Here is a 23683-nt window from a genome sequence, read left to right on the forward strand (position 1 = left end):
GGTCCCCAGGTGTGTGAGCAGAGCTGCGGGCAGTGGTTCCCACTTGTGTGAGCAGAGCTGCGGGCAGCAGGGCCCATTCTCACCATTGATGACCTCTTGCCGGTCAATCTCCCTCTGGGTTAGCCCAGCCACCACATCCTTGCCCACTGTATGCTGCCAATTTTGGGCATCTGGCTCTGGCTCCAGGTCAGATAGCTGGCCCAGATCATCCTCTAGGAGGTGGGGAAGGAGGGCATCTGTGCAGAACCCCAAGCTGGGGGACTCAATGCTCCTAGGGGAAAACAGGCAGCTCAGCTTCACTCAGGAGGAAGAACTCACACAGGGGGTTTGGCCCTCCCTCTCCTGCCCAACCTGCCTCCCCCATGCACATGGGAAACCAGTGGGCCCAGAAGAGGAGACACCCACCCAACCAGCCCTTGCGGGTGAGAGAGCAGCTAAGTGTGGTTGGGACACGGAGACACCAAACAGAGGCACCACCATGCCCATCACTTACCTGCGGCCCATTTTGGGAGTGAAAGGAGGGGTTGGGTTCTCAAGAGACCTGTGGAGGGAATGTCAACCCTCAGCAACCTTCTATCCTTGCCCACCCCCCAAAATGACCATGGGTGCAGCCACTGTAGCCCTCCCCACCTGGTGGAGAGGCTGGAGGCGGAAGACGAGGCCGACTGGTGCAGGCGAGTAGCCTCTGCGGCAGCATCCATGTCAACATCACTGCGAGAGCGGGGCACGTTCTCTGCTTTTCGAGACCGTTTCATCTCTTCCCGGCCCTTGAGGCTTTCAGAGCGGCCCAGGCGAATCTCTGAGCGTGAACTGGGGAGAAGGGACAGAGACTTTGGGACTTGGGAAGCCAGTGGGCCATGCTTACATCCTGGCCAGCTCTTAACTGCGGCTCCATCTCACGGGTGCCTCCATGCCGCAGGTTCTCCCTGCCAAACATGGCCAAGGCACCTGGATGGCGGCAGGAGCTTCTCAGTGACAGGCCATTTTTGCTGCCCTACAGACTCCTTCTCTCTCCCCAGCCTAGCCTGATGGATGAACAGAGTCATCTTCCTCCGGAGCTATTAGGAAGGCATCCTAACAGGAAGATGAAACCTGGGGCAAATCAGAGTTGTAGTGTCCAGAGGCCCGAGAAACCATGGTCCTGTCAGGAAGGTGGTGGACATCATCGCCCCTCATCAGAGACTACAAGGTACCAGCTTCCTGCCCTTGGGGCCGTCCAGTGGCCAGTCCACGTTGCCTTTGCTTTGGAACGGGTCAGCTCCCACCTTCAACGCTGCTTGAGGCGGCCCTCTTTTACAAGGTCTTAAGAGGAAAGCAGAGTCACTATATTGGCAGCTCATTTTAGGATTTTCCACAACTGTCAGAAATTTCTGTCAGAAAATTCTATCTGCTGCCTGTCAGAAAATTCTGTCTGCTGCAGGATTCCTAGCCCTCCCATTGTGATGCGGATGAGTTCCATTCTTCTCTTAACAGTACCCTTCCTAAGATTCCATGTCCTCTCAGGAGCAGACAGGCTTGTGCTTCAAGGGGCCTTTTTACTGATGGGCAGGACCCGCCCCTTGGCCGGCTGTGCTTGGCCACTGAGTGTCTTTGGGGTTTGATGAGATGCTGATGACCGGGTGTTGCAGTGTCGAGTCCTGCCATGCGTCAGCCCGAGACAGCTGGCATCTCTGACCCCTAACCGCCCCAGGATGGTCCTCCACCCCCATGCCGTGGCCCTGCTGGGCTGACTCTTTTCTGATATTATCAGTAATCTATATCCTGCTCTGCTTCTAGGACCACGGGAGGCCTGGAAATGTCTGCAGAGCTCCTAACAGCACAGCAAGTTGCTGCAATGAGGAGCTAAATGTCTTGGTCTCCATTCATCATGGCCAAACTGCCAGACGATCCAAAATGGAGCTCATCTCCTAGGGTCCTGAGATGGGTTTATCTGCAGGGTTAGAAAACACACTGCCCACTGATCCCCTACTAAATCCACCCTCCAGAATTCTGTTAGAACAATCCCGGCCCAGACTAACTCAGAACCCTTTTCACAGCATCCTAATGGGTCCCTGTACCACCACAACAAACACCCAGGAGAGTCACTGGAGCTGCAGAGCTAAGCACCTTCCTTCAAGCACCCAGAAGCGAGTAATGCTCCCACCAAGAAGTGGGGTGTATCATCTAGCTTTGGCCCAAAATTTCTAGGGTACCGCCTTCTAGAACTGGGGTATCTTAAACTTGCTGAGTATCTACAAGAAACTCACCCACCATACTGCTAATACTATTTCTTCTGAGATTGCCAATGAATTTATAATCATCAAATCCAAAGACTTCTGCTTAGAGTGACTTTAGGATCCCAGTGAATGTCTTAGGGCAAATTTACCTAACAATGCCAAGAATGCAAGTTTGTAAATGGTCCCAAATATTTTCTCAAAATGTTGATGTCTTATAATCTTAAAATATTTGCTATATCTATGACATCATGTGCTACCACAGGAACCACATAATTTGTGTATTAATTAACGTTAGAACTCAATCTTCCCCCAGTACAAATCTAACCTTTACCTCCTGTAAATCTGTCAATTCTCATGACAACAAAATCGTTAAGTAAGTGTTAAGCTGAAAAAAGGCTTCAGATAAACAGAAAGGAGTAATCTGCACTCAAGCAGGAAAGCTTCACTCATGGTTTGATAATCAGTTATTTCTTTCTTTTTTTTTTTTTTGAGATGGAGTCTTGCTCTGTCACCCAGGCTGGAGTGCAGTGGCCAATCTCGGCTCACTGCAACCTCCACCTCCTGGAGAATTTCAAGCAATTCTCCTGCCTCAGCCTCCCGAGTAGCTGGGATTATAGGCGGTTGCCACCATGCCTGGCTAATTTTTGTATTTTTAGTAGAGACGGGGTTTCACCATGTTGGCTAGGCTGGTCTTGAACTCCTGACCTCAAGTGATCCACCCACCTCGGCCTCCCAAAGTGCTGGGATTGCAGGTGTGGGCCTGGCAATTAGTTGTTTCAAATGCAAAATAGGCCAGGTGCAGTGGCTCATGCCTATAATCCTAGCACTTTGGGAAGCTGAGGCAGGAAGACTGCTGTGGTCGGGAGTTTGAGACCAACCTGGGCAACATAAGACTGTCTCAAAAAAACAAAAAAAAATTAGCCAGGTGCATGCCTGTATCCCTAGTTACTCAGGAGGCTGAGATGGGAGGATCTCTTGAGCCCAGGGGTTTGAGGCCGCAGTGAGCCATGACTGCACCACTGTACTCCAGCCTGGGTAACAGAGCAAGACCCTCTCTCAAAAAAAAAAAAAAAAAAAATCAAAGGCAAAATGGCTTGAATATCCAGACTACTACGTGCTGACTTACTTTCACGCCTGCCTGTACTCCACCTCAGTGGCTCTCAGGCTTGAGTGTACACAAGCATATTCCCTGCTACAAGACCACATGACTATACCTTGAAGGTGACTTAAATAATCTGCATGAATACTTCTGACTACAGGCATTTGATTTTAAGTGTTGGCTGTAGAATTTTAGACATGACTTGATTGCTGTCATGCCACAATCAAGAGCAAGGAAGTCCAAGAACATGTTTTCATGCCAGACAAGGACCCTAGTTAGAACCTGACCAAAGAAGGAGACTATGAGAGATGCCAGTGTCTCAATCCCTTTTTCCTTCTTAAAAGGAAAAAACAGTGCATTTGTAATCAACCCACTGGGCCTCTCTTTGCTGAGGTGGACATGACGCCTATAGTTATATTCCTTGTCGTTAAAGTACCCAGCAGAACCTCATCTCTGGCTCTCTTTTTCACATACAGACAGGAAACGACTTTATTTTGCCTGCTGGGTCTTTATTTCTCAGGATTTCCTCTTGCCCCCACTATAGTCTTCCTTATCCTTGTCACTTAGGGTTTCCTGATTAACTGCTTTATAATATCTAGCTCGATCTTAGATGAAGGCTACTGAGTCATCAGGCAGTAAATCCAAAGGGAATTTTTTAAAAGTGTGTAGTTCTTGGGCTGGAAGTCGGGGATCTCCTTGCTCTCCTACTGGCCTGCTCACCAGCACACAACGTGACTCCTGAAGATACTGGGGCTGGGGAGGAAGTCCTGTACAGGCAGCTTAGAGGCTAGTGGAGAGGGGTAAGGTAGCTGGAATGAAACCCTAGCATCAGCCCCACCCAGGCCCCACTCTTTGAACAGCTGGCAAGTCCCATCCAGCCACTGCTACCTGTCACTCTCCAGCAGGTCCTCGGGAAAGCTTCCTGTCGAGAGTCGCTGTGTCCCAGGTTCTGGGGCGTCATACTGCTGATTGTTCTCAAAGTGTTGAATGATGTTCCTCACATTGCCTGGTTTGACTAGAAGCAAAAAGAAAATGAAGGATGCTAGGCTTGCCGTTCAGGGATGGCTTCTCAGGCCTTGACTCCCCTAGATCCCAGAAGACAGAGCAATGAGCAAGCGTGGATGAGAACAGCACCGGACCAAGAGTCAGGAGATGTGCCCTGGTCCTGGCTCTCCTATGAAATTGCTGTGTGGCCCTGGGCAGTCATGCCAGCTTTCTGGGTCTATTCTTTCCTCATGTGCAAAATGAAAGGGTTTGGAAGTCTATTTTCCATAAACGTTCTTTTGGCTCTCATATTATTACAATAATGCTTCTGCTTGAGAGTCATGATTAGGTTTTCCTAAGAGCCACATACAGTTTAAAAAAATAGCCAGGAAGACCAAAGCACATCTACATGTAATTTGACCATGTTGCCAAAATATATCAGGCATTTCTCAAATTTAAATGAATTTTAGAGTTCATTATTTCTGTTTCTCTCTATCTCTCCTTCCTGTCCTTTCTGCCCTTCTCTGGCCTCCGTTACTACAGAATCAGACTGTCTAGTACTGTGAGAGATGACCTAGGAAGAACAGAGGAAAGACTTCACTGGCATTCAAACTCCAGCCCCCTTTCAAAGCTAAGGCAGAAGAGAGCTGTTCTTGTTCAGACAGACAGGGCAGATGAGAGAGTGAAAAGGCACAGGTAATGCCATCTAGAGCCCCTGGAGAACTCAGACCCAGAGTTGCATGGCTCTCAGCAGGAGGGAAAAGAGATAAGGAGTTCACCTTCAAGTCAACTAGCTCAATTCTCAGCCCAGCCCAGCGATACTAGAACAGGGGTGGGCTAGAGATGCTGGCTGCCTGAGACCAGCAGGAAGGATGAGTGGAAATGGGGAGGCAATATTAACAGCTCAGGGTCTGGGCCTTGATCCTAACCATGCTAAGAGTCCTGCCCATGACTTCAGAGATTCTGACATTTGAAGTCATGGGCAAACTTATAAATATAAATACACAAACTTACAAATCTGTCTCAAAATCTGACTTTCATAAGAAAATTTCTAAGGCAGAGAGAACAGAAAAAAAAAAAACAAAACAAAACCAAAACATTTAGCTGCTGTCTTCAAAGTCTACAGCTCCACAGCCTTTAGGCAAGTGGCTAGGGAATATTTTTCTAAAACTGTGTAAGTGGCTGTGTGTGCATATTACAGGAACAGGGGCTACTAACATCACTCTCATTTTGGAGATTAGAGCAGATCTGCCTGTCCCAGCCTGAATGTGCACCTGGGCCTTGAAGCCATGCAGATGCCAGGGTCAGCCGAGCAGACGCAGCCCTGAGCCGCCTTGGCTGGGTGGTGATGTGGGAGTCTGGGAACATCCTATAATGGAAAGCCAACAGGCTGAGTCCCCTCTTCCCTTTCCCATGGGCCACTTGGAAAAAGCCCAGTTGAGCTCTAGATAGAATTATACCTTACCTGTGGCAAGAAACAGGTGTAGCCCTGAAATCTGGTATAACCAAATGACCCAGAGTAACAGGGAAAAACAGGTAGAAGGAAATGCATTTTTAAAAAGAACGAAGTGGCTAGGCACATGGTGTCTCATGCCTACAATCCCAGCATTTTGGGAGGCCAAGGCAGGAGGATCACTTGAGCCCAGGAGTTTGAGACCAGGCTGGGCAATATAGTGAGTGAGACCCTGTCTCGACAAAAGTAAATTAGCCAGGTGTGGTGCTATATGTCTGCGGTCCCAGCTACTTGGAAGGCTGAGGTGGGAGGATTGCTTGAGCTCAGGAGTTCAAGGCTGTAGTAAGCTGAGACTACACCATGCACTCCAGCCTGGGTGACAGGGCAAGACCCTGTCTCAAAAAAAAAACAAAAAACAAAAAAACAAACAAACAAAAAAACCCCACAAAACAAAACTGAGGACTGGATTTCAAGGCCATTCTTTTTTCCCCATTGTTTCATAAACTCTTTTCATTAATTCCTTATTTTTACTGCTTAACATGGCAAAGAGTCTAGGAGTTTAGTAACTTTTAAAATAATTTTGAATATTTTTCATTGCCACTTTTACATAAAATAAATTGTAGTAACAAATTTCCTGATTGCATCCCATTGCTCTCTCTCTCTCTCTCTCTATATATATATATATTTATTGTTGAACCTAGAAAGTGTTAATCAATTGCATGCATATGGATCTTATTAATAGGAAATGAACTTGCTCAATTCTGTGACACTTCACTGTAGGCGTTAAGCTTCTTGTGGGTTAATGTGTATCACATTAATGTTTTAAATACATAGATTCTGGAAGATATTAGGTCCTTTAAAATACATTAAGGGTCATTCTTTTTTCACTGCCGTGGTTACACAGTGCTGGCAGTTAAAAGTCAAGAGAGATGGAGGTGCTACACTGAAGGGCTTAAGTAGATGATATGAACAAAAATACCCAAGAGAAAAAATTGTTAGAGACTCCTACTTTACTTTAAAAAAAAATCACCTTCAAAAATGAGAATTTTTATTATTATTTTAACTAAAAACAAAAATCTGAGGCACTGGCTGGGCGTGGTGGCTTGCACCTGTAATCCCAGCACTCTGGGAGGCCAAGGTGGGCAGATCACTTGAGGTCAGGAGTTCGAGACCAGCCTGGCCAATATGGTGAAACCCCGCCTCTACTAAAAATATAAAAATTAGCTGGGCATGGTGGCACACACCTATAGTCCCAGCAACTCAGGAGGCTGAGGCACAAGAATCCCTTGAACCTGGGCGGCGGAGTTTGCAGTGAGGTGAGATCACACCACTGCACATCAGCCTGGGCGACAAGAGTGAGACTATGTCTCCAAAAAAAAATTAAAAAAAAAAAATCTGAGGCGCTCTGCTTCACTGCAAGACCCTTCAATGTGTGAAGATTCCTCTCATTTATACAGAACTCTGATTTTTGGACGCTCATCCATGGAGATGTGACTGGATAATAGAGAAAAGGCCTCAGGCTGTGAAAAAACTGCCAGAGGAAGCAGAAGTCTAGCCTTGGCCAGAACTACCAGGAGGAGCTGTCCCTGCAGGAGAAGGGGCCCTGCCTCCTGACACTCTGGGTTAGGAGAAGGTCTTGTAGGTGGCATGAGGGTGGTGCCCTCCCCAACCCCCCACAGGGTTTGCAGCACACAGCAGCTTAGCAACAAGGAGCAATGCATAAGAGAAATGGAGAGGAGAAAGAAAGGGAGGGAAGACGAACAGAAAAGGCAGAATTTGGGAGATGGAAACTCAATGCTAATGCAAAGACAAACCCAAAGAAAATGGTCCTTTTACCTTCCACAGGGGACAAGGGAATATGAAATGCTAAAAGAAAAACAAACAAAAACAAAAGTAAACCATGAAAAGTCAAATCAATGTTTTAAGAATCAAAATAAAAGTTACATCAAGCCAGAAAATGAAAAGGTAGTGGCAAAAATCAAGGCTGATCTCAAAGAATCCCTCTCCCTCTCCTGCAGCGCAGCAGTTTCAGAAAGGGCAGCTGGCCCACCCCCTGCCCTTCACAGATTCCCACTGATGCTGGGGGGTTTAAGGTAATGACTGGGAGGGGCCAACAACAATTTCCAGACAAATTTCTCCATGCTGGGAAGAGATCAATGATAGGATCACTTGAGTTTTAGGTCATTGATGGCATTAGGGGAAACTCTGGGTCCCAAACTTGTCCCCAAACTGACCAGTTCTACTAATAGTGACTCAACCATCCCCCGCCTGCATCTGTACTCCTGCAGTCCTGTGTGCTGGGAAAAATGATAGGCCCTTGGATGAAGGTGAAGGGGGCATTTACTGTCCACAGGGCGATCCTTGCCAGGGGGAGATGTTTCTCACATGGCTGTTTGGTAGCAACTGTTCTGGGTTCCTAGACTAAGACCCAGGGACCGGCACGGCTTCCTTGGCTTGGAAACACTTGCCTGAACCTCAGAGATGATGCACTGGATTTGGTAAGGGGAGAAAGTAGCTGTGGTCTCAGTTTAAGCCTGTGGCTCCCAGAAACACTGGAAGGCCCTGTGCCAACATACCGGTATATAAAAGGGCTGAGGTCCCTGCCCAAGGAATGCCCAAGGCTGTTGCTCCCCAAATACTCACTGCTTTGAGAAGAGCTTTTGGGCTTCCCAATGTATTTGAGGATAGGGTTTCTCTTCTTGTCCTCCAAGGCATCCTTTTCTTTCTTGGAATTGCTGCTCTGTTGAGACAGGAGACATTGGGGTTTGGAGGAGGTCCCGATACCCAGGTGTGGCTGCTAATCAATTCTGTCACTGTTCCCCAAGGCTGGCCCTCCGCAAATAACTGGAGAGTTGACTCTTGCTGGTACCCTACGAGTACATTCACCTCTGGCCTGGGTTTGGAAGGGACTGAGAGCTGCTCTAGTCTGGGGGTTCTCACTGACTCCATATCCAGGTGGAGGGATATAGCCAGAGACCTGCAAGATGGCTTTCCTGATCTACCTCAGCACAGCATACTGCACCAAGAGGGGGTATTTTCTAGGACAGCTCTGTTACCTTCATCTATTTTATTTTTATTTATTTATTTTTTTTGAGACAGAGTCTCGCTCTGCTGCCCAGGCTGGAGTGCAGTGGTGTGATCTTGGCTCACTGCAGCCTCCATCTCCCCGGTTCAAGCAATACTCGTGCCTCAGCTTCCTGAGTTGCTGGGGTTACAGGCATGCACCACCACGCCGGGCTAATTTTTGTATTTTAGTAGAGATAGGGTTTCACCATGTCACCCAGGCTGGTCTCAAACTCCTGAGCTCAGGCAATCCGCTGGCCTTGGCCTCCCAAAGTGCTAGGATTACAGGCATGAGCCACTGCACCCAGCCCTCACCTTCTTGGTCTTAGGGAAGAAGGGTAGCCACTTGTCCTTGTCAGGAGCAGACGGGGCCTTTTCAGCTGTGTTAGAAGGTCGTGCCTCTCGAAGACGGATCCCAACATGGCTCATGTAGGTATTGAGGGCGAAGTCCATGGGGGCGCTGTAAAAGAGGAACAGTCTTAAATCAGAGAGCTCAAGTTATCTTCCCTGTGTGTTTCACCACCACCCAGTGGAGTGGGGAAGGGGTAGTTATAGGTCAAAGCATTCAAAGAGAAGTCTAGAATAATTAAATGGGAGAGCAGGCAGAAGCTGGCTAAAAGTCTGGGCTGGCAAGACTCCCAGGAGAAGTCTTAATTCTTTCCCTAAGCAGAACTGTTCCCCATGAGCAGATGATGGTCAGTGGAAGAACATGCCAGTTCCCTAAAATGTACGTAAATAATTTCCTGGCTGGTCAAGTCATAGGCAGACCTGGAGGACTGGCTGAGGTTGGCCGCTGATGCTCTCAGGCATATGTGCAGGGGTGGGGAGGCCAGGTGAAGGGAGAAATGCCGAGCAGCCTCTGCCAAGGTATACTGCCGTCACCATCCTCCCATCCCCAGTACAGAGAAAAAGAGACAGAAAAGGAGCTGTCAAGTGGCTTCCAATTGCCACAAATGAAAATGTCCAGAGCTCTGTGTTTAAAAATGCATTTGTATCCAATTTCCTGGATGGATGATGATCCACCCTGTGCATTCAATGCAGCAAGCCTTCAGCTCTGGCTGTTTTTCCCTCTTCAACCGGCTCCTAACCCCATTTTCTCTCCCCTATTAGTTTGCCTGCTCAGGGAGTGCAAACTCACTTTAACCTTGGCTAATGAAAAACAATGAGATAAATATATAGCTTGCAAAAGAAAAAAAATTCTAATATGTGCCAAGAAAGGAACTGTGCTGCACCCCAGCTCCCCTCTGCAGATGCTGCTAACAGGCTGACTTCCTGATTACCATTACCACTTTAGGTGATTTAAGGGAAAAAAGTGGCTCATCTGGGTAGAGGAGCTGCAGCCAGGTATGGGACTGTGAGGAGCGATGGCAGCTTGGTGTCTTCCCAATGAGGAGCAGGCCCACATGCCCAGGCAGTGATCCCTGACCATTGAGGCATGGGCCTCATGATCCTCTATATTGTGGCCACACAGACCCCTGAGAGCTAGCCTTGCAGGAACCATGGTCCCGCGTGGTTGTACAACACTAGGGACTCCCCTGTGACTGGCAGAAATGGAAAGCACAGTAGCTCAACCTCACTCCTTCCACCTTGAAAGCTGCAGATGCATATCATAGACTTGCTTACCTCCTGTCTTCCTCATACTTGGACCTGGAATGAAAGAAAGAACAGATGACTCAGACTGCAAAGACAGAGGCTGGTCACCTGGTCAGACGCTAGGAGGAGGGTAAGTTTTTTCCTAGATGAAAGGAGGGTTAGTGGGGGAAAAGGAGAGAAGTACGTTTGATGTGCAAGTGTTTGGTACACAGCAGGAACTCCATAAATATTTGCTGAGTTGAAATATCAGCCTTAGCAGAGACAGCATACATTTCATTCTCTTTGCTATTTTGACTCTGTCCTTGAAGTGCCCGACTGTGCCCATGGATCTGACTTGAATGGAATGGCTTAACCAAGGTCACATAACTACTTAGAGAGAAGCAGTATAAGGCAAAAACTTGCTTCTAAGCCTGAAGTGTCCCCACAAAGTCTGTGAGGAACCTATGACGCTTTAGAAAATGGGGCTAGGAATGCATAACCAAAGCAGCTATGCCGGAAGAGCCTTAATATGTTGCACTGGTTCAGGTTTCTGATGTGGATGAATGAAAGATGGTTCAATTTCTACTAAGCCACTTCTAGCTGCCTCCTGTAGGAACTTTATCTGCTGGGCACACATAGCACTGGCCTCACTCACTGTGACAGGTAAGATCTTAGAGGCAGGAAGGGAGAGAGGTCAGGAAGAGGACCAGTAGGGGAAAGCAGAAAGCTCATCACATTCGGGAGGCTCATGGTCTGTCATAACCACCAAATGACTATCAGGAGTTCTGGGCTCTGCCACACCCTTGACACCTGCGGCCCTCAGCCTGACCAATGCAGCAGGAGGACATGACTCCCCATCTTCCAGGGGCAGGAGAATCAGGCAAGAAGTGGAAGAACGCAAGAGACTGAAAGAACAGATCCACAAAATATGTCAACCTGCTTGGCACGTTCAGTGGGGAGGGAGGAAGCTGAAGACTCACAAGATATCTCCAAGGGCAGCCAGCTGCTTCTCGGCCACTTGGCGCTCTCGGAGAGGGTCGCCATCCAGGTCCAGCAGGTCGTTTTCACCATACAGGCTGCCCAGGCCCAGAGTGCGCTTCGTTCTAAGCCAGACAAACACAGAAAGAAGGAACTATACATAAATGCTCAACAGATGGACACCCAGAAAGAGTGAGGCAAACACACATAACAAGAGACACATGCAGGCCCCAGAGGGAAGGAGCAAGGGCCAAGTGGTAGAGGTGCGAGGTGAGTGGTGGGAGGGCAGCTCTTGGGCCAACCTGTAGTCGTGTATCTGATCCTGGATCTCAGGCATGGCTGCCTCTTGAGCTTCACAGAGAATGCTGCGGGCGTCCTCATTGTTCCGCAGGCGCAAGTCTGCAGTGGGAGACCAGAGAAGGCACAGTGGGTGGGGTACCGGGGGTGGGGGAAGGTCACTTCTGCTGAGCATCTCAAGGCATTTCAGCTCCCTGTGACACTGGGAGGAAGGGCTGGCTTTCTGCCCTGTTAGCCTAAAGGAAGAGGAGGCCTGGACCTCTCAGATCATTCTTGAATTCAGGACTGGAATCCTGATATACAAAGTCCAGGGCAAGGACAAAAATATTTTCTGGATGTTCTGTGCTCCACTGAGAGAAGTATTAAAGCCCCTCTCATCAGATGTGTCTAAATGCCATTCTGACATCCAAGTGCAGACCTCTGAGAGGCTTTCTCCCCTCTACTGCCCCAGAAGCAACTCACAAGGCTAAAAAAGGCAAGCACTTCACATTCCATGAAACCTGAGCTCCCCAGTATTAACCGAAAGATGCCTCTCCTCTAGTTCCTGCATCCATCCCCACCCAGGCTAGGCTAAGTTCCTGGGAGCTGCGTTTCACTCTCACTCTGCTTTTGAGCAAGCTCTGTTTACCCTCTGCCTGGTCCATAAGCTCTCCTCCCTGTCACATGCGCCCACGAATCATCTCTTTCTAAATGCAGCTTCCAATTCCTGTCCTCTAAAAAGCTGCTAGTGATTAGCTTCTCAGGCTGACATCACCTTAGACTGCCTCTGCTTAATTCTTCTTCTCATGATTAGAAGAAGGGAGCCGGGCACCATCCAGCCTGCTGGGTCCTTACTCTGGGCTAGCTGCTGTCAGTTCCTTAACTTAAAAGTTAAGGAACAAAAATAAAACACACCCCCCCCCCCCCCCCCCCCCCCCAAAAAAAAAAAAAAACCAACAAGAAAAACCACCCTAGAGATTCCAACTCTGCAGGAGGATGGAGTGAGGCCCTAGTTTCTTTATTTTTTGTTCCCCAAGGGATTCTTGATAATCAACCTATCTTAGGAATCCCTGATCAAGTCTGATTTCCTTTTTGTACAGATAAGCCAGCGGAGGCCCAGAGAGGTCATGTGGAAGGGTGGCAGACATGAACCTAGGTCTCCTGACTCCAAGTCCACTGTCTTCCCATGACAAGCTCCCCATGGCAGAGTGAGCACCTAGGCAGGGTCTGTGCCATTTGTACCTGTTCATTAGCTACTGTGCAGTGTTCTGGAGCAACTGTCCTATGGGTCCTTTCCCCTATTAGAGGACGGTTGCCCAAGGACAGCAACTATGTCCCTTCTGTCCACTGGAGCCTCCTGAGAGCTCAGGAGAAGAAAGGTACCAAGCAGAGACTAACTGACCAATGAGCCAACTTACCAATTTCAGCCTGTAACATCTCAGGGATCTTCACTCTCAGAGGCTAAAAAACAGAAGTGTGGAGCAGAAGTGGTCAGGTCTGTACACTCCAGAGAGATGAACAGTGTGCAGGGTGAGGAGGGCTTGGCCACATGCCTTTTTGCCTACATCTACCCACCATCCTTCTCATTACTCTCCAACTGCACACCTGAATTCTAGGCTAGGGTTTTTGGGAAACGGAGTCTGAGGTTACAGAGCAAGCTGAGACTATATTCTGACAGCAGCACATGCAGTTTTTTCCACTCTTATTTCCAGGCCGTTAGGGTACATGGAATGGCATGCTGTCCAAACAGTGGACCTGTGCTGACTTAGCAGCAAGGGAAAAGCCTTCATTAGGCTATGTGGTGAACTTTTCCTCCCCGCGACTCCCAAGGGAAAGCTAGCCTTGTGTCACCCAGCCTTGTAGTTAGTATGGTGTCTGGCTTTTGCTACACAAGTCCTTGAAACCTGGGTACTGGTGCGGCTCCAAACAACCAAGAGAGAACAACCAGCAGCTCTAACCTCCCTATTCAAGACCCATTTAAGGGGGCAAATATAAAACTCTTTTTTTCTTTTTTTTGAGACAGAGTCTCATTCTTTTGCCCAGGCTGGAGTACAGTGGTGCAATCTCAGCTCACTGCAATCTCCACTTCCCAGGTTTAAGAGATTCTCCTGCCTCAGCCTCCTGAGTAGCTGGAACTACAGGCGCGTGCCACCATGCCCAGCTAATTCTTTTGTATTTTCAGCAGAGACGGGGTTTTACCATGTTAGCCAGGATGGTCTTGATCTTCTGATCTTGTGAACCCCCCGCCTCGGCCTCCCAAAGTGCTGGGATTACAGGCGTGAGCCACCGCGCTCGGCCAAAACTCTTAAGAAAAACCAATTTCCCCCAACCTCATTAACCCTACCAGCTTACTGCCAGAAGAATAAAGTCACCTTGGAATTAGTTTAGTTGATCAGATTAGAAAGTCTGGGATGGCAGTTGCCCTCTGCAGGCAGAAGTGTTCTTGCCCGTGGGATCCCTGACACACCCCTGGGAACTCTGTGCCAATGCACAAGGTGCTGCCTATCCCAGACACTCAGAGGCCTCCCACCTCTGACTCCTGCCTTTGGGTAGTAATAGCAAGTCCGACTGAGCTTCAGAAGCCAGGATTCTCCTCTTGCCTCACTGATCTAGATCATCTGATATCTCTAGACCTCTGTTTCTTCAGCCCAGAAGAAGGGCAAGGCAGGGATGGCTGGGGGGAACCAGGGTGCTGAATCAGGGGAGAGTAAAGAGAATCTGGTACAATCTCCTCCTCCAAACATTCCAGAGGGACGCAATGTGTATTCTATGTGGAAAAAGAGGTCCAGCGAGATTTTTTGAGAGTGGCGCTGGAACAGAATCCAAGGATACTAATCTCTCAGCCTAGATTTCTCTTTAAGAACATGTCTCCGTTTGGTCTGAATGTTTTGCTTAATTTTCCTCTGCCTCTGGGTAGTTCAAAGAATATAATAAAATTACAATCCAATCTATGACTGCCTCACCGCATTTTTCTCCAGGAAAATACTCCAGATGTCTTTCCCCAAGCTTCGGGACTCCTTGGGGCTTGTCTGCTGATAAACTTCTGCACACAGGTAAAAAAGCTAGGAGGAGAGATAACTGGGTTAGAGCAGTGTTTCCCCCAGCAGTAATTTTGCCCTGTAGGGGACATTTGGCTGTATCTGGAGACATTTTTAGTTGTCACAACTACTGGGCGAGTATGGTGCTACTGGCATCTAGTGGGTACAGCCCGGCGACGCAGCTCTATTTCCCCAAAGCCTCAAGACAGTCTACCACAACAAAGAATTCTCCAGCTCAAAACAGTGCTGAGGTTGAGAAAGCTGGGCTCACACTATTTCAGAAACCTGTGGTAAAATAATCCCCACTCCCTTCCCATGGGCACATCTTCAACTCCGCATCCTCTCCACACGTGGTATTTCACTTGCATCTTGTGCTTGTTTACGTCTTGTTTCCTAAGGGTTCATGTGTTACTCCTCTCTGTGGTGTGCCCTGTCTTATTCAGGAATGCTTCTGAGTCACCAGCACTTGGACTTGCACACAGGTGTTCAGTGAATACCCGTGGATGGCTGTTCATTCTGGCTTCTGATGGTATCCCCAGAAAGACAGAACAGCAGCCCATGTCCCAGGTGGGAAGTTTATTCTGAAGACTACAACCCCAACCCCTCTCCTCCATCTCCCTTTCCTTTCTAAGCAGCTGAGCAGAAGGAGGAAACTGGGAAGGCTGCTGGCTCTGAGTGCTGTCCCCAGGCACTCTGGTCTCCATGCCCTCACATTCCCTCTTGTCATCATCTTCGCACGGAAGACCCTTTCAGCCTTGCCATCTGCAAGTTTTCTCGCAGGGCTACTGTCTCAACTCCCTAGTCAGTCTGTATCTACCTTCATTTAAAAAACTCTAGGAAGAACAACTTCTCCAAGATGATGTTCTGAACTGATCAAGAATGAGTTTTCCTGGCCTTGCCCTCTTACTTCTCCCTAGACAACTGATGTAGTGAGTTAGTTGTGTCATACAGTGAAAAGTCCCTTCTGCATAGGTTTCATCTTCTTGGCTATTTTGTCTCTGTCCTTGAAGTGCCCGGCTGTGCCCATGGATCTGACTTGTAACAGCTAGGGGGCAGAAACAGAGGCTAGAGGTTCTCTCTGTTCACCACAGCAGGCATTCAATCAAGACGGATGCTTCTGACTTACCAGTGGACTGGGGTCCGCCTGAGAGAAGATGTAACGTAGAAAAACCCCCAGGTGAGCTGGCCGAGACTTCAGTTTCTCCAGATCCTGGAATATGATGTCGCTCTGCAAGGCAGAAGGATGAGTGTGACGGGAGGCAGGGCACAGCAGCACACTGGTTCCAGCTTAGCTCCCACGTGATCCCCCTTCCTGGGTTCATAAGAGAACGGCTCCCCGCCCCAAGTTCCCTTCACAGCTGGTGCTAGTCAAACTGCTTCTAGTCAAGAGCATCTTGTATGACACACACAAAAAATGACGAAAGGAGAAAACTAGGAAACCGTTACCTCGTTGTTGAAATAACCCGGGTCATAATCTTCCTCTGGGCCAATAATTAAAGGCTTTGGGCTTTGATCTACACCCTGGGGGAGAGAGTCAAGTTGTAGAGATGAGAGGTTATGGAGGACAGAGGGTTCAGCCACCTCAGTGAAGTTTGCTTAGTTGCGGCACACGCGGGTCTGGTGAGCACTGGCATCTCACTCCCGCCCCCAAATCGGAGCACAGATGAAATGATTTCCATTTGCAGGAAGTCAACTGCTTCTGGGTGGGGCAGGGCAGATTCACAGCAGCCTGGTCACATGATATATGAAGATGGGAAGTAGGAGAAAATGTTCTCTTCCTGTTTGCAAAAGATCTGGGGAGGGACTGTCAGTCAACAAAACAAGAGCCTATGCTCCTGCTGAACTGCTGGGATGCGGGTTCTGTTTTCCTTAACAGACTTAACAGCCGCCACCACCCCAAACACTTACACCCTCCAAACGAAGTGTCTACCACAGCGCTACTGAACAGTTACTCTATACCTAGTAAGTACGGCTGGCTAAATAACTGTCAGAGACTCTACTAGTAGATCTCTGCCTCTCTGAATAAATGGAGATGTAGCTGATCTTTCTCTAACACCATTTGCATGATTTCCCTTGCCTGCTCAAGAATCTGTGGTAGATCCCCATTATCTGTCTAAAACCCAAATTTCTTAGTCTGGCTTTTTCTTTCTTTCCTCCGTATGCTAATTTAAATAAAAACCTAATCCTGATGGATATGCCAGAGATTAGGAACGACGAGAGAGACTTCGTATTGCATAAGCTTCTCAGATGCTTCACTATACACATTTTTCTCCTAAAGGTTCTTTGAGCTTTCAAGGCTTTTCTACCAACTCTATTTCTCACTCAATTTAATCTCCTTCATTTCCAGTGATTCCCTAACAACAGCTCTGCTTCTGGAACCCACCCAGCTTGCTTGTGCCTTTAACCCAGGCCTATGATACCCTTCTAACCCACTCTTAAGGGGCTTTTCCTGACAGTTCCTCTGATGCTCCTCACCCCTTTTTTGTTTTCCTGGGTATTTATGGCCTCCATGCCCAGAATGAGTGAATCACAGAATGAGTGAATCACATGAGTGGCCTAGAGGGTTTCTTAGAGACTAGAGTCTAATACGCACTAATTATTGAAAAAAGTGAGGTCCAGACAGACTGAATGGTGTGCCCAAAGCTGCAGAATCAGACCTGATGTGCTGTATTTGTATTTCCCAGAAACATCTCGAGTATCCTCCTTTCCTAACACTTTAGTCTCTGAACCTCTGGGGGTCCGAGAGCCCCAGGAGGTGGGGGGCGAGCACTTCCGGCTCTCCTGAGCTCTCTGGTGAAATCTGAAAAGCACTAGGTTTTTGCTTGTTTAGGAGGAGGATTTTGTTAAAAAAGGTCTTTACAAATACTTATTCTTTCTGATTACAAAAGCAGAATATGCTTATTATTAAAAAGGTCAAACATAGAATGATACAACGGAAAGTGAGAGGTCCTTATGCATCCATTTCCCTGCTGCTGACAGTTTTATGGAAAGTCTAGGTTTTCTTCCTCTGCTGTTTATTAATTTTTATTACTATTAAGAAACTGGAATTATACTCTATTTACTCTTAACACTTGAAAATAGCAATTTAAATAGTTTTCAGAAGATGAAAAAATTTCGAAGAGGAAAACAAGGGCTCCAAGACCATTTACTCCACACCTGCTTCTATGAGCCACTTGAAGGAAACCGTCTCCTAGAACAGGATAGATGCCTGACCCCTTAGCAACCTGAACTTTGTCCTTTAGTTCTACAAAGACAGGGTTGTAGAGAGAGCAATGAATCAGTGGCTAGGATAGGAAAGAGCCCTGTGTTGGGGCCCAGGAGAACTGAATTCTAGTTCTGACAGTAACATGGTTAGTCCTTGAACATTCCTTTAGATTTCTTTGTTCCGGTTTTCCCATTTACCTCATGAAGATTCTAATGGCCACCTTTTTTCCTGATTGTGAGATTACATGAGATTTTTTGTAAAGATCTGGTACAGCAGCTGGTACACTAGGCATTTTAATATCCATCAAATCCCTTTCCCCACCTTTCCCCTCCACATTCTAAGAATAACCAAACTTTATACAATGAGTAAAACTAGAGTATCATATGTTGTTGTCTTTTAATTCTATTTTTTGAGAATTCGGCAGCCCAACCAGAATAGGTTCAGAGAAACTTGCTCACACATATTCTTTTGCACAGTAGCTCTTGATTAGAATTTTCTTTTGATGCCACATAACTCTAGCTTTATAAAAAAAATAGGTTCACCTAGGCCACAGTCCTCTTTTCTACAGATCACACTGTGAAACTTCAGCTTCAAGAAATTTAGGAGCTCTGTGTCCTGGATAAGTTCTCCCCTAAGATGCCACTCAGAAGACAATATTGACTACTCCCATTCCAAAGTATTCACTCATTCATTCACTACACATTATGAGGTGGCTACTACGTGCCAGGTGCCTGCAGGGATAAATCATATACAGTTGAGGTAAGCTGCGTAGGGAAGTAACAGCAGAGGGATAAATGCTCTAAGAGAAAAAAGATGCTGCTTGGAACCCTGAACTCCAAGGTGAGAGGACGAGTTTTCTAAAATCACAGTGCCACCAAAGACAGCTCAGAGAGTAGGACCATCGTTTGCTCTGTTTTCTTCCTTGTGCCATCTCTCCCTTTATCCAAATTACTTTAGAGACCCCATCTTCTAAAGACCTCCTGGACTCAGTGATTAATAGGATCCCAGAGTCAAAAGAACTCCAGAAAGTAGCTTTCAAACTCTCTTTTGACCATAACTTCTAATAAATATGTTTTCACTGCAACTTAGTATATACATATGTAATTAAAACAGAAGTTTCGCAAAATTATACTCTAACCACATGTGATGAATTCTGATACTTTCTTTTCCAGGCTATTAGATTCTACTTCATTGAAATAGATGCTACTCATGACCTTCAATATTGTTATCATGACTCACCAAAAGGTGACAACCCACAGTTTGAAAATACCACCTGTGTAACTCCTGACACCAATGTTTTCCAGTGTGGGAGGTGGAACTCAAGATGATTTTAAGTGAGATGATTTTTGTTGAGGGTCAAAATGATCTTAGGTGATATGGACATGGCATTAAATAACATTGGCTCATATTGTAAGAAAGTTAGTTTCTTTTCAGTTCTCATTCCAGCCTTTTGATTAACCCAGAAAAAATTTCAGCCTGGTGCCTGCATAGCTTTAATACCTTTAACCAAGGCAGAATAGGCCTCAAGCTTAATTATAGCCTTTGACAAGCAATAGAATTGAGCCAGAATTTATTTTTCGGCTTGTTTTAAATTTTTTTTTTTTCTTTTTTAGTAATTTTTTACATCATGTAGTTTTAAATTGAAAGGACACAAAGAGTAAACATTAAAAAAAGTCTTCCATCCACTTCATCCTCAAGCCACCTAATTCCCCTCCTCAGTGGCAATAACCATCAGTTTCTTAAATATTCATTCAGAAAGGTCTTAAGAAAGAGGCTCCTTTTCCTCTTTTTAATATAAATGGCAGCTTTCTTCTACACTGTTCTATATATTTCTAGGTAGAATTTAACGAACTTGGTTCTAAACTTATATTTAGTGTTACATTTACTCTGCATTTATAGTGTGTGATGTTGGTTTTAATTTAAGGTAATGACAGATTTCCTTAAGATGAATTTAAGTTTAAAGAACTGAGTTGGCTTAAAGAAAAATATTAAGTAACCTTATACAGGTAGAATGTTGAATATTTAGATGTCTAACGACATCTGAACATTGTTAGATGCTAACGTTGTTAGACACCGTTGACAGTGTCTGAAAAACAACAGGACAATTCTCTGGCGCTCAAGTCAGTCCACTCCATTGCCAGGCAGCCCAGCTTCTTTGCAAGCTGTGTGCATTGAGTCAAAACCCGTCTTCCTGAAGTCTCTCCTGGATCTATCTAGCTCTGCCCCTGAGAGCAGGGCCTTTCAAATCAGGTTTTGCAGAACCTTAGGGCTCCATGGAAGTGCCCTTGAGGGCAGGGGGTTGCTGATCAGTAAAGGTCCTAGGAAAGCTGAGGTTTTGTTTTTTTCTTTTCTATGTTAGGGTTCCAAATAATAAGATTTTGTTTAAGAAAGGATTTTGCTAAGGAACAGGGAAAATGAAAATTAGTATCCTGGAGAAACACTGCCTAAACCTATTTCCTATTCTATACAGACAGAAAGACCAGCTATCCGCTCCTTAGCTGTTACTTCCTACAGATACATTCACCCACTCTTCACACAGAAACTGAGCCTCACTTTCGTATTTCTATTTATGCCATGTTCTCTTTCTTTCCTGTTTGCTCTCTATGTAAGTGACTGTCTCAAAGTTTGGGTCGCTGAAGCAGGGGGTCAGTCTGATGATCTAAGACCATGTACCAGTAACACGCACACCTCCAAATCTTGCTTCTGAGAAAAGAAGAAAGGAAAACTGCAGGGAGGCTTGGGATCACTCACCTGGTCACCAGTTGAGGGGACTGCTGCATCCGAGCCCTGCCGCCTGTGGTGCTGGGTTACCCTGGCCACGATCACAGGGGAGGTTTGAGGACTGTCTAGCCCAGGGTCTGACAGTACCGAGTTCCGATTCATCAATGACTAGAGAAACGGAGAATTCTGTGAAAAGGAACCTTGTCCAGAACACCCTCAGGCTCAGCTCATTTGGTGTTGGTGGTGATAACCATACTTATAACATCAGCTCAGGGAAGTGCAGTACTTGCTCTGTGCCTGGCATTAGACTAAGCCCTTCAACACATATTATCTCATTCCATTCTCACAGTAGCCCTTTTAGGTAGTTACTATTACGTGTCCCACTTTCACACAAAGAAACTAAGACTCCAAGAAGTTACGAGACTTGCTAAGTCAGAGAACTAGTCATGAGGTATATCCTGGACTTAACTGAGGCAGCCTCAGCCCACAGCACACGCTCTTCATCACCAACTCTGTGGCCTTCCAGATAATGTCAAATGTAGATTCTTTAGGATCCCCATCCCACTCCACTTTCTCAATGACTTTCCCACATACGGGTCCTTTTACATATATTTCATCATTTTCCCATGGACAGGGCAGTAAGAAAATAAAATTCCAATTGTTATCTAAAATTAGTTTTTTAACACATTTTCAACCACATATTCACATATTTAATTACTCTGGCTAAGCAAATATTTTGCTAACTTCATTACTACTTCTTCCACTCATTCCTACTTCTATACTGCAGTTTACAGTTTGCATAAGCAAACCGAGAACACCTGGAAGAGATAACCTTTGAGGCAAAACCTGAAATTCTTGTAGTGATTCCAGAAAAGACAAGCTGTTCTAGAAGAAAAAGATCCACAGCAGAAAAAAAAAGACTCCCACTTTTGAATAGGCTGGGTTCACTGTATTGATCTAAGATGATGTTATTCCTGGACAGGTGGAAATGTGTTTTTGGTCAAGTCACTGTTTTAGGTTATTTCATCTTTGCTCCCTCCCTCTCAAAGGCTTGCCACAGTTAATGCCGTGGCCTCCCTCTCCACCCTACTCTTTACATAATAGAGTTGACCATGATAAAATGGAAGTCAGATTTGATAATCTTGCATGTTGAGTGCATTTGAAATTTCTGCTTTGGAACTGAGAACACAGTGATTACATCCTTGGAAATGGCATGATGGAAGAGGCACACAGAGGCCTCAGGGCAGCCGGTAGGCAGTAGAGCCTTGGGGCAAGGGAAGGGATACCAAATGCATGTTTTGAACAAGCCTTGCCCTGCTGGGACTCACCTCACTGAGCGAAGGAAAGCGTTCTGTCCCAGAGTCCAAGCCACTGTCCCCCTCCTGGGAATCCAGAGAAAGCCGGCCTGAGAAGAAAATAGCTTATATAATATGGAAGGAGCTGTAGCCTAGGGGAAAGAGAGCCTCTATTCTGGGCACCTGTGCCCAGGGCAGGAAGGGAAGCTGCCACCTTTTCTTTCACCAGTTTCCTTTCAGTTCTCTCACCCCACGACCCCCAGACTCAAACACTTTCCTGGCACACCTCCCCTCTGCTCTCCTCACATCTAGCTTTCACCTGTCTTTGCACTTGGGCACTGAAATAAGACTCCATTGCTCTCTCTCACAGCTAGTTTTGCCCCTCCACTCCTTCCCAACCCTCTTCTGGTCACCACCCATGTCTTCTTACAAGTATTGGCGGAATTCCTTAGTGCCAGGAGCTGTCAGTCAAGCTGCTGCCTGGACCATACTCATTCTGGTATGTTCCAGGCCCCTATCTGTCCCAGCTACTGGCTATACACTCATTTCTACTGCCTAAGTTGTATCCAGCTTCCCTGTGTATTTGTGCTGCTTTCTTCCATTATTCCATTTATCAGAGGGTGGGCATAATATATTTTCTTTCCTGGAATCTGCTCCATGGGGAGGAGAAATAGGTAAGAAACCTGGATTAGAGATATGCCAGGGGAAAAAGAGGTGATGGGGGGACTTACCTTCTGATGGTCTCTGGCTGGTGTCACCATACAGTGAAAGTATGTCCTGAAACAGAAAGGCCCACAGGGTGGGCAAATTCTGTGAACCTCTCCCACTATGGTTTCCTTCCGCCAATCAGTGCCTGATTTGCTTACAATTAGTGGCCTCTTCCGCTTCATTGCCTCAAAAATGCCCAGCTAGAAGAGATATTGCTTCATTTGCACAGTTTGAGGATGACAATGACCCCTAATGGTGGAAAGGGAGCTTTACCATTAGTGACATTCTAAAAGCTGGCTTTATCTAACCACCCTGGAGTGCCTTACTTTGGGTTGGATACAAGAAAGAACTTCTTCACCATCAAGAAGTATAAAAAAAATTCAAGCAGGTGACCGAGGGAAGGTTTACCTTTGGAGATCTCTGAGGAGGAGATAAGACTGGCCTGAGACTGACTGAGCTACAGGATGTGCAGGAAGTGATGCTGATAGTGCTTTGCTGTTTACAAAGCACTTTTCTACATCACATTTAATCTTTCAATGGCCCTGGCTTAGGCATGTTACTCTCATGTTACAAATGAGGAAACAGAAGCTCAGAGATCTTAAGTAACTTGCCCAAGGTACGCAGCAGGTCAACCCTAAAGCTGGGGTTGGAGCTCAGACCTTCAGATTCCAAGCTTAGTTTCTCAGACTCATCACCTGATAGCACAACTGACAGCGGCAGTGGCAGCAGCAAACATGTCCAGCCCCCATGTCAAAGGCATATTTTAACTCTGACAACTGTGATCTCCATTTTATAAATGAGGAAACTAAGGCTCCTATGGATGAATTAACTTGCCCAGGAGTCTTTAAGCTGGTGAGAAGTGATGCTAGATTTGAATTCAGACGGTGTAAGTCCACAACCTGAGCTCCTACCTGTCAACCATGTAATATGAGAAGTCCTTCAGAAAATGAAGCAGTTTAAATTTATTTGTGTTTCCTAAACTTTTAAAATCTGGATATTCTCAAAGCAAAAGTAGATCATCTTTATTATTAAATATATATATATATATATGTTATACACACACACACACACACAC

At 46.4% G+C, this 23683-nt stretch overlaps 1 protein-coding gene across 13 annotated transcripts in view; it reads right to left on the reverse strand.

The window, feature by feature from the left end:
• Window positions 1–23683, reverse strand: part of ARHGEF11 (Rho guanine nucleotide exchange factor 11) — a 110297-nt gene that overhangs the window by 12878 nt on the left and 73736 nt on the right. For 6 of the 13 annotated variants that reach the window (XM_032260699.1, XM_032260697.1, XM_032260695.1 and 3 more), the window contains 17 exons: window positions 22632–22677; window positions 21934–22010; window positions 20636–20773; window positions 16126–16200; window positions 15806–15907; window positions 14605–14703; window positions 13060–13102; window positions 11668–11764; window positions 11368–11490; window positions 10439–10462; window positions 9131–9275; window positions 8396–8495; window positions 7589–7618; window positions 4204–4330; window positions 631–810; window positions 494–541; window positions 84–271 (listed from right to left, as the gene is read on the reverse strand). In XM_032260699.1, the coding sequence (XP_032116590.1) occupies window positions 84–271; window positions 494–541; window positions 631–810; window positions 4204–4330; window positions 7589–7618; window positions 8396–8495; window positions 9131–9275; window positions 10439–10462; window positions 11368–11490; window positions 11668–11764; window positions 13060–13102; window positions 14605–14703; window positions 15806–15907; window positions 16126–16200; window positions 20636–20773; window positions 21934–22010; window positions 22632–22677 (1642 nt within the window). The remainder of the gene's footprint in view (window positions 1–83; window positions 272–493; window positions 542–630; window positions 811–4203; window positions 4331–7588; window positions 7619–8395; window positions 8496–9130; window positions 9276–10438; window positions 10463–11367; window positions 11491–11667; window positions 11765–13059; window positions 13103–14604; window positions 14704–15805; window positions 15908–16125; window positions 16201–20635; window positions 20774–21933; window positions 22011–22631; window positions 22678–23683) is intronic. The other 7 variants (XM_032260703.1, XM_032260700.1, XM_032260702.1 and 4 more) reach the window with 3 other exon arrangements.

Source organism: Sapajus apella, unplaced genomic scaffold, assembly GCF_009761245.1.
Source record: "Sapajus apella isolate SASKATOON/1434 unplaced genomic scaffold, GSC_monkey_1.0 scaffold119, whole genome shotgun sequence".
Lineage (NCBI taxonomy): Eukaryota > Metazoa > Chordata > Mammalia > Primates > Cebidae > Sapajus > Sapajus apella.